Source organism: Brassica napus, chromosome A9, assembly GCF_020379485.1.
Source record: "Brassica napus cultivar Da-Ae chromosome A9, Da-Ae, whole genome shotgun sequence".
NCBI classification, from domain to species: domain Eukaryota; kingdom Viridiplantae; phylum Streptophyta; class Magnoliopsida; order Brassicales; family Brassicaceae; genus Brassica; species Brassica napus.
In genome coordinates, this window is record NC_063442.1 from 8660014 (window position 1) to 8670609 (window position 10596).

Below are 10596 nucleotides of genomic sequence, written 5' to 3' on the forward strand. Positions count from 1 at the left end.
AAATCATAATCTCATTTTACTGCGCCTAATTTTACAGCCATTGAACAAAATATTTTGACTTTTTATTTTCTAATATCATTAATTTGACATGTAGTTCTAGAATTGCAAAAACTGAGATATATTTTACTGAAACAGTATACATTTTCCTGGACTGGAATGTCAATTTTAGAAATACCGAGGAATAAGTTGAAAGAGCAACAGAATTAAAGGGTATTAAAGTAAGAAGCGGCAAAATCGAATTAAAAACTGCCAAAACCGAACCCGCTAGCCGTTGATTTTACGACACGCAAGCAAAGTCCCGTAATGAGTCATCAGTTTTCATGTGTATGTATGAAGTAGTGTATACACTCATCTCATAAAATACACACATCTCTTGATTAAAATACAGAGAAGCGATTCCAACAAACAAATCTGTAAGAAAACCCTCTAAATCTCTTATTCGCCGCCGTCTCCGCCTCATTTCTACGGCCTGTGATGACGTGCCAGTAGATCCTGTTTTAACATTGGTTTCTGTGATTTTCAGACAGTTTGAAGCGGTTTATGTTTCGAGAGAAACTAAAAGAAAGAAACTGCTGAAGAAAATACCTTACGACACCTTAAACAACAAGGTTATTTTTTTTCTTGTTAAATAATTCAAACTACTTGGAAAGTTTGTGTGCGTTCTAGGTTTGGATGTTATTATATGATTTAATTATTGTTACACTTAGTATTTTTCGTATAGATCTTAATCTATATTATATGATATTACTAATACTCTGTTGTTAGTTTCGTTTCTGGAAGAACAATGGATAGCAAGCAGATGTTATTATCGGCGCTCGGCGTCGGCGTTGGAGTCGGTGTCGGTTTGGGCCTTGCTTCAGGCCAAGCCGTCGGAAAATGGGCCACCGGTAATTCGACGTCAAGTAACACCGTTACGGCGGATAAGATGGAGAAGGAGATACTCCGTCAAGTTGTCGACGGTAGAGAAAGTAAAATTACTTTCGATGAGTTTCCTTATTATCTCAGGTAAATTTATAAACTATTTTTAATTCATTTTCTGATAAATTGTCGAAACTTTTCCGAACTTCAAGACGATAATACAACTATACAAGTGAGGATATAGAAATGATAAAGTAAATAAAAAAGAGTCATGACATGTTTTATATTTTTTAAAGTATTAAAATTAGATTATTATCAATAAAAACGGATAAGATATTTGATGGAGTGAAAGAAAAAAAAGTGAAGGCATGTGAGTTTCTGTTTATGTACGGCGGGGATGGTCTCATTGTCTTCTTGTTCTGGCACGTGGCACAAACAGTCAGATCCTGTGATCTTTTACTCCCTAGATGTTTGGAATTATTCCGTTCATCAATGTTGATGCAGTGAACAGACGCGAGTGCTTCTAACAAGTGCAGCTTATGTCCACTTGAAACACTTTGATGCTTCAAAGTATACAAGAAACTTGTCTCCCGCGAGCCGAGCCATTCTCTTGTCTGGCCCTGCCGGTTAGATTCTGATGATTCGATCTCAATATGCCGTTCTTGAACCCATTTGGTCATGTTTTGATTGGTAACCCGTTTCTTTGCAGAGCTTTACCAACAAATGCTAGCCAAAGCCCTAGCGCATTTCTTTGACGCCAAGTTACTTCTTCTAGACGTTAATGATTTTGCGCTAAAGGTACCTTAAACCCTTAACCAATAATCTGTTTGTTTATGTGAGTTTTCTATGTTGTGAACCTTAAATTTACTTTTTTATTGTGTGTGTTTCCAGATTCAGAGCAAGTATGGCAGCGGAAATACAGAATCATCGGTAAGCGGTCTACTGATTTGGTTTGCATAGTGTTTCTGGGTTCGTGCATATGATCTAAATTAGAAATCTGTTATTTTTTCAGTCGTTTAAGAGATCCCCTTCAGAATCTGCCTTAGAGCAACTATCTGGACTGTTTAGTTCCTTCTCCATCCTCCCTCAGCGAGAAGAGCCCAAAGGTAAATGTCTAAACCGATTGTCCTTAACCGGGTAATAGACTTTGGTGATCAACGATCCTTAATAACAAATGTAACGATGTGACTCCGTTTAGCTGGTGGTACCTTGAGGAGGCAAAGCAGTGGTATGGATATTAAATCAAGGTAATGTTTGTGCCCTTTACTTCAAACTTTCAAGGAACGTTACTATTTGTTAACAATCAAAACTTATGTGGAAGTGTATCGTTTAACGTGTGATCCATGATCAATATACAGCCCAATGGAAGGCTCTAGTAATCCTTCAAAGCTTCGTCGAAACTCTTCAGCAGCTAATATAAGCAACCTTGCCTCTTCATCAAACTCAGGTCTAATCAATGACACTAAAATTTTTTAGTCTATATTTTATTCCCGGCACGTAGATTAATAATATATGATTCCATTTTTCAGCGCCTCTGAAGCGTACTAGTAGCTGGTCCTTCGACGAAAAGCTTCTAATCCAGTCTTTATACAAGGTAACGTATTATAAAACTATGCATTTACGTTGTTATGAGTATTGTTTATAACATGTTGCAACTACCATTTTAAATGCAGGTCTTGACCTATGTCTCCAAGGCGAATCCGATTGTGTTATATCTCCGAGACATAGAGAACCTTCTGTTCCGCTCTCAGAGAACTTACAACCTGTTCCAAAAGCTTCTCCAGAAACTCAGTGGACCGGTCCTCATTCTCGGTTCAAGAATCGTAGACTTGTCCAGCGAAGACGCTCACGAAATCGACGAGAAGCTCTCTGCTGTTTTCCCTTATAACATTGATATAAGACCTCCTGACGACGAGACCCATCTCGTTAGCTGGAAATCTCAGCTGGAACGCGACATGAACATGATCCAAACTCAGGACAATAGGAACCATATCATGGAGGTTTTGTCTGAGAATGATCTTATATGCGACGACCTCGAATCAATCTCTTTTGAGGACACGAAGGTTTTGAGCAATTACATCGAAGAGATTGTCGTGTCTGCTCTCTCGTATCATCTCATGAACAACAAAGATCCTGAGTACAGAAATGGAAAGCTCGTTATTTCTTCCACAAGGTTTTAAAAAAAACCTAACTTGTATAAGAAGCAAACCTCAACGCACATAATGTTACTAATATATTTTTTATTTCGAGGTTAGTTTGTCGCATGGATTCAGCCTCTTCAGAGAAGGAAAAGCAAGTGGTCGTGAGAAGCTGAAGCAAAACGCTAAGGAAGACAAATCCAAGGTCTCTCTCTATACTCTATTTTTAACTGAAAACAGAGGATTCTGACATGAACAGAGTAGAACCAATAGCTTGTCTGTTTCTTAACTGTTTTAGGAACCAAAAGCTGAATTAGCGGCTGCTGTCAAACCGGATACCAAACCAGAGAGCATCACTACCGCAAGCAGCAGCAAGGCCGAACCGGAGAAGGAAGCTAAATCTGAGAAAGCAGCAACTCCCAAAGCTCCGGTATGTTTGATCTAATCTATTATTTTCCGGTTTGTGCCCGGTTGGGCCCTTATTCTTGATTTTTTTTTTTAAATCTATTATTTTCCGGTTTGGCCCTTATTCTATTATTTTCCGGTTTGTACCCGGTTGGGCCCTTATTATTTATTTTTTTTTTTAAATTCATTCAAAAAAAAAATCTGTTATTTTCCTACTTGATTGAAATCTTTGTCAATGATGTTAACCATATGGAACAGGAAGTTGCGCCGGATAACGAGTTCGAGAAACGGATAAGACCGGAAGTAATCCCAGCAGAAGAAATCAACGTGACATTCGAAGACATCGGTGCACTCGACGACATAAAAGAATCACTACAAGAGCTTGTAATGCTTCCTCTCCGTAGACCAGATCTCTTTACAGGTGGTCTCTTAAAGCCCTGCAGAGGAATCCTGCTCTTCGGCCCGCCTGGGACCGGTAAAACAATGCTGGCTAAAGCCATAGCGAGAGAGGCGGGAGCCAGTTTCATAAACGTTTCCATGTCGACCATAACTTCGAAATGGTTTGGAGAAGACGAGAAGAATGTTAGGGCCTTGTTTACTCTGGCTTCGAAAGTGTCGCCCACGATTATATTCGTGGACGAAGTTGATAGTATGTTGGGACAGAGAACGAGAGTTGGAGAACATGAAGCCATGAGGAAGATTAAGAATGAGTTTATGAGTCATTGGGATGGGTTGATGACTAAACCTGGTGAGCGTATCTTAGTCCTTGCTGCTACTAATCGACCTTTTGATCTAGACGAGGCCATTATCAGACGGTTTGAACGAAGGTACCCCCAAGCTACCTACTTTTTTGTCTACCCTTTTACATTTAAACTAATGATAGGGTTTTGGTTTAGATTTTTGATTCTTCGGTTTATTTTGATTTGGTAGGGGTTAAGATTGGTTTAGTTAGTTTATTATTTTTCCTTCCATAGGATTTTGGTGGGACTACCAGGTGTAGAGAACAGAGAGAAGATACTAAAGACATTGTTGGCAAAAGAGGAAGTGGATGAAAACTTGGATTACAAGGAACTTTCAATGATGACAGAAGGTTACACAGGAAGCGACCTCAAGGTTTTATTTATTTTTTTTCAATTCATCCCTTTTTTTTTTGCACATTTTGAATTCATCCTAAAATAAAAAAGAAATGATCTATTATGACCGTTGATTTACCTAAAACAGAATCTGTGCACAACTGCTGCGTATAGGCCAGTGAGAGAACTTATACAGCAAGAGAGGATCAAAGATACTGTAAGAAATCATATTATTCTTGGGTTCTTTCTCTCAATTTTTTTTGTTTGATTTTTTTGTTGTACGTAATTAATTTTTTAAAAGGAGAAGAAGAAACAGAGAGAGGCTACAAAGACAAGTGAAGATGATGAAGGGAAAGAAGAGAGAATTATCACACTACGTCCGTTGAACAGACAAGATTTTAAAGAAGCCAAGAATCAGGTTTGAAAGAGACGGAAGCACATTTGTTCTGGCATTTATTATATATTTGGAAAATAGCGTTCGAGTTCTAAAACGTTTTGAAATTGAAAACGCAGGTGGCAGCGAGTTTTGCGGCAGAGGGAGCTGGAATGGGAGAACTGAAGCAGTGGAATGAGTTGTATGGAGAAGGAGGATCCAGGAAGAAAGAACAACTCACTTACTTCTTGTGATGATGATGATGATCTTCTTGTGATGATGATGATGATGAATCAAATGAATAAAGACACGGTACTATGTTGGATGTGAACTCAGTTTGGTAATGTAATAATATTATGATGACCTTTTTCATGGTTTAATAATAAGAGAGGAGAAACGATAATATTTAATTATCTTGACATGTATTCCGGAAAAATAAATTATATTAGGTTACTCGATTATATGTCCAGGTCTGGGGTTCAAATTTCAGACTATATAATTTATTTGTAGATTACAGGAAATCCAGGTTTCAAGTCCCAAAGAGAATGATTTATTAAATAATTGTGTAGACTACGAAAAAAAAACTTACAAGAGATCTTCAACATGGTGCAAATAAATCTAGTCTGGCGTGAATTTTCATAGGACGGCTCAGGTGATGCAGTTAAACGTAGGTCTTCATAAGACAGATAGTATTATCAGTTGTCAAGTCGTCTATGTAATCTTTCTCATATCATAATAATAAGATCATAATAAATCAGCGTTAAAAAAAGATTATATACAAATTATATATATGCTTAATAATACATCATAAATAAACACTAAGACTACCGGATGGTTCCTCAACTATGGGTAGATATAATAATTTTAACAAAATATTTTATTTTTATTATACTTAGTGTTAAAAAAATTCACATTTCTGACACAATTTGGTTAATTAGAAAACTAACTTGTTTATTCGAGAATACTTCTAAAAAAATCTTTTTCTGATATTTTTAGAATAAAAAGGAATAAAAGTAAGCCAATATTTACAAAAAAAAACCTAAATGGTAGACTTCGTAGAAGTATTTTACCGGAAGACTTTCTTAAAAAAGATTTATGTGAAAGTATTCTAGGTCAATGTTAAATAAAATTTCATTTTATATACAGTTAAGAGACTTTTTAATATTTTTTTGTTAATTCATGTATATTAGTCAAAATTTGGGCTATTCAATTAAATTGATAACTTAATTAGTGATAATTGTGGAGAGACCGTATGAGTTTATTTACGTTGATGATAAAAAAAATGGTGACAATTGTGAGGATTCCAACATTCATGTTTATTAATGTTTTTACCTATTGAGATCATGCTTTTAAGACCCAAAAGTATTATACATTAGTTTTTGTATAATTTTTATTTTTAACAGTGCTGAATAATTTCAAGATATATTTTTTAATTTTCAAAAGTGTTATGTAGTTTCAAAAATATCAAGTCATGTGGTTTAATGTGTCTTTTTAGATCGTAAGATATACCTTTGAACTTTCATAAGATTTAAGTTTTCAATTTTCACTTAAAAGTTAACTTTTCAGCTTAAATTTTAATTTTTCGTTTAAATTTTTTGCATATTTTAAATTCCCGTAAAGTTTCCTACTTGAAATTTAGATTTTTTGAGAAGACTTCCCGGAAAACTTCCTAAAAGACATCTAGTGAAAGTGTTATATGTTTGAACTTATGTGATGTTAGATCTTTAATTTGTGAATATGACTATGTTTTTTAGAAGTCTTATTAGTGGAAGAAATATGTGTATCATCCCAAAGACACATGCAATGAGAATAATGGGGTTTCATCTATTTAACTTTTTTCTATAAGATACCTACTAAAATAATTGTCTGGATTAAAAAAGCTTTTAGATTTATAAATACAATCTTGGCCATTTTGCTTATGCAGTTGAGGAAGTAACATCTGACAACTAATAATCTTAAAGAAGTTATGTTAACGAGTTTTTAGTAAACTGGGATTCATCTGAATAGGTTAATGTACCGATCAAACTGACATGGTTTGTTGATGCAATCCAATGTCACATGTCATCATTTTATGCTTTCATACTGACCCTCTCCAGGCTTAACAAGGCTACACACTTTACCACTGGTCAGATCATTTGTTAATAGTTTGGGAGATCGGCATGGAAAATTAATCCAGGAGAAAAAAAATGCTGGCAAAGGTTTGGAGTTATGTGATTTCTCTTCCTTACAGTGTAGAATTCTTTCATCGAAAGCAACATATTTTACGCAGCAGGGGAATTTCCCATACTTTTGTTTTTTTTTCAGCGAGTTTTTACTTTCATCTTTAACATTGTATAATAACTTTCAATGAGTCGAAACTTTGGTTATTTCGGTAAAATGTTCAAAGTGATTAGCTGATCTTAAGCATATAGTCCCAAAATTCAATTTTATCACATGTAGGCTGTCAATGTGGAAAGAGAGATTTTCATGTTTACCACTTTGTTGGTACTATTACTCATGTTTATCATTACTAAAGAGACATTTTCAAAAATACATTCTTCATAAAGAAATAAAAGACTCTTATACTTTTGTTCTCTATATATATAACAAATAATTTTTTTAATAAATAAATAAAAAAATTTATGTTTTCGAATTATAATTTTTCTAATTCAATTTTTTTAAAAAAAAATTAACTTTTTTCGAATTTATTTTTTCAAACTTTATTTTTGGAAGTCGAATTTATTTTCTGAAACTATTTTTTAATTTTTTTTAATTATTTTTAAGTATTTTTATTAGAATCCTAAACTTCACATTCCAAAAATCCTACCCCACCCCTCAACTCTTAACCTTTAAGTGTAGATTAATTAAAGCTAGCGTTATAATTTTTTTTTTCCTTTTTAAAATTAATAGTAAAAGTGGTTAGTGTAAACATGAAAAGTGATATTATGAATGTGATATTTTTAATAATTTTCCATGTGGAAATTGTTATGTTTACTCAAAATAATATTTATACTGTGTAAAATTTCTAAATATAATACTAGGCTAACCAAGTTATGTGGATCAGATCATCCAATGTAAAACTACATAATTACAAATATCATGATTTATTTTGGATACCTGAAGTAATCAATATGGTTAACAAAAGTAAAATTTGTGCAAGGAACTTAATTGTCCACTCATCTACTCTATTAAAATAGAGTCCTATTTTTTATCTACCATACACAAATCTATGTTAGACCATTCATTAGAAATTTAACTAAACATGCTAAAATTACTCATATATAATATTCTTCTAACAAAAAAATATACATCTAAACATTAACATTTCTAAGAAAAAAGAAATATATTGTCATTAGGTAATTATCATTTGACTGTTTATCATATTTAATATAGATCATATTTAATATATTTCAGTAACTAATTTTGAAATTAAATAGTATAGCCTAATTCTTTTTAAATTATCAAATTATTTTTTATATAAAACAAAATAAATAATATTTTATTGGTTGTAACATTTTATGTTTGATATTTTAGTATAAATAAAAACATTAAACTGAAATATAATATATTAAATAAAATAATATTTTAAAATAAAAAAAAATTAATTTATTCACATAAAAACATTTCGAGAATAAAAATTTCTAAACAAAGAAGCTAATAATTTTTTTTATTAATTCATATAAAATTAATATTTAAAATTTAACTATTAATATTGATGTTGCATTTTAAATAAATAAACAAAAATACTTAATTAATATATGATTTGTACAATATCATCAAACAAATTTCAACAAATAAAATTTTTTTAAATAAAAATTATATACATAAAAGTGATATTAAATATATTTCTTTATAACATATTTTATATTTTAAAAGTTAATTTAAAAATATAAATATATCCGCACGGATGTGCGGGTTAATATCTAGTCTTTTTTTAAAGTAGAGTCAGTATGGTTAGTTTAGATATCCAAAATATATGCACCTTACCTCTACACAATATCTTTAAAACAAACAAAAACATATTTTTTTAAAAAGAAGCAAAAATAAACTGAGAAAAATAAAGTGCATGCATCATATCAAACATTATTGATTTATTTCCTGAAGTAAATTAATGATCAAATTTTTTTAACACTCTCCGCAGTCACATTGGTGATTAGTACATTTTTGAAATTTGCACGAATCAAAACAACTATTTTTGCAATCACTATTTTTAAAGCAACTCCCAAAATATTGATTTGGTTGGGCCAGCTTTGGTTGACATGATGCTCCAGCACAATCTTGCACATATCGTCCAGGTTTCATTAGTTCCCTTGCATTTGATATACAGACACCTATAAAACAGAATTTAGTATATGCACTTTCATTCCAAATATCAAACTAGTTAGGCATCACACACACATATATATACATAGAGAGAGAGAGAAACAAACATGAAAGGAGTGCGACCAGAACAATAAGCAATGTTGTCTTTGATACTGTCATGTCTTTTACAGTTTGTACTCGATGTATATGTTTTATGATTGTGCTTTGAGATTTTTTATATGTCTTAGTGTCTATTTATATAATGTTACGAGGCATAGAAATGGTAGGTAACATATAAAATTTCTTCTCTGAGTAATAAGTTGTAGCCAATACATGAACAATGAGAAGAAGAAGAATAACATGAATCAAAGGAAATGGAAAGGAACAAAACAAGAATAAAATCCACAGGATAGAGTCAAATCTACACAAAAATCAACCATTTCCACAAATTGTACAATTTTTTAAAAAGCCAGTTTAATTATGTAAACCCTTAGTTATATCATCTATTTATTTAGAATATGACCTGTAAAGTCACACAAATGTATTTTTATTTTTTATGGATCAAAATTTTATGATTATATATAATAAAATTGTTGTATAAACTATTTTTATGGATCACAATTTTACGATTATGTATAATAAAATTTTTGTATACTATTTACTATGTATATGTGGAATTAGTAAAATAATTACCGTATAATGTATGTAATTATGAAATGTATATATGGAATTAATTATTTTCAAACACACATATGTATAATAAAAAAAAGAAAAGACAATTAATATTAAAATTTAGGTTTATTAATTATTGTTATCATGATTTTTTAGTTAGAATTTGATTTTGGAAATACATTAATTGAAGAGAAAAGACAAAAATCCTAAAAGATAGGTTAATTAATAACTTCAGTGGCATGCTATTGTAAATATAGTGGAAAACTAAGGGATAATCTAATTTTGTACTCCTCTTTTAATAGATTAGATAGTATACAACAATTTTATTATACATAATCATAAAATTTTGATCCATAAAAACAGTTTATACAACAATATAATCATAAAATTTTGATCCATAAAAAATAAAAATACATTTGTGTGACTTTACAGGTCATATTCTAAATAAATGGATGATATAGTTAAGGGTTTATGTGATAAAATAAAACTACTCAATATAAACTATAAAATTATTGTGTTTAGAAATGTCATATTAAAAAAAAATTGAATGGGTAAATTTTAAAATATATATTATCACTTATAGAAATAAATATTCATTTATAAAAAAACTAACACCTGCGCGGATGCGCGGGTCAAGCTCTAGTAATTAATTATACGAAATTACTTACTTCTTTTAACATAAGTTCATTTTAATGAAACTTTTATATTAACAGTTCTTTTATTTTTATAATTTAATAATAATTATAAATATAATTTACGTTTATAGTATGTAACCAGATTTTGTAATTATTTTATT

General features: G+C 31.3%; 1 protein-coding gene across 3 annotated transcripts; it reads left to right on the forward strand.

Annotated features, from left to right (window-relative positions):
• The first annotated feature begins 276 nt into the window (after window positions 1-276).
• On the forward strand, window positions 277-5260 carry LOC106366485 (putative cell division cycle ATPase). 3 transcript variants are annotated; one of them, XM_013806087.3, is made up of 18 exons: window positions 277-413; window positions 524-608; window positions 766-1005; window positions 1363-1484; window positions 1568-1656; window positions 1750-1788; window positions 1871-1964; window positions 2057-2105; window positions 2217-2305; window positions 2388-2452; window positions 2532-3031; window positions 3114-3201; window positions 3295-3426; window positions 3660-4228; window positions 4376-4514; window positions 4623-4691; window positions 4776-4892; window positions 4988-5260. In XM_013806087.3, the coding sequence occupies exons 3-18, from the start codon at window positions 785-787 to the stop codon at window positions 5099-5101; spliced, it is 2496 nt and encodes an 831-aa protein (XP_013661541.1). In that variant the 5' UTR covers window positions 277-413; window positions 524-608; window positions 766-784; the 3' UTR covers window positions 5102-5260. The 3 variants fall into 3 exon arrangements, with proteins under 3 accessions (XP_013661541.1, XP_022548185.1, XP_022548184.1); XM_022692464.2 differs by having other exon boundaries at window positions 4782-4892; XM_022692463.2 differs by having other exon boundaries at window positions 303-413; window positions 781-1005.
• Window positions 5261-10596: the final 5336 nt, after the last annotated feature.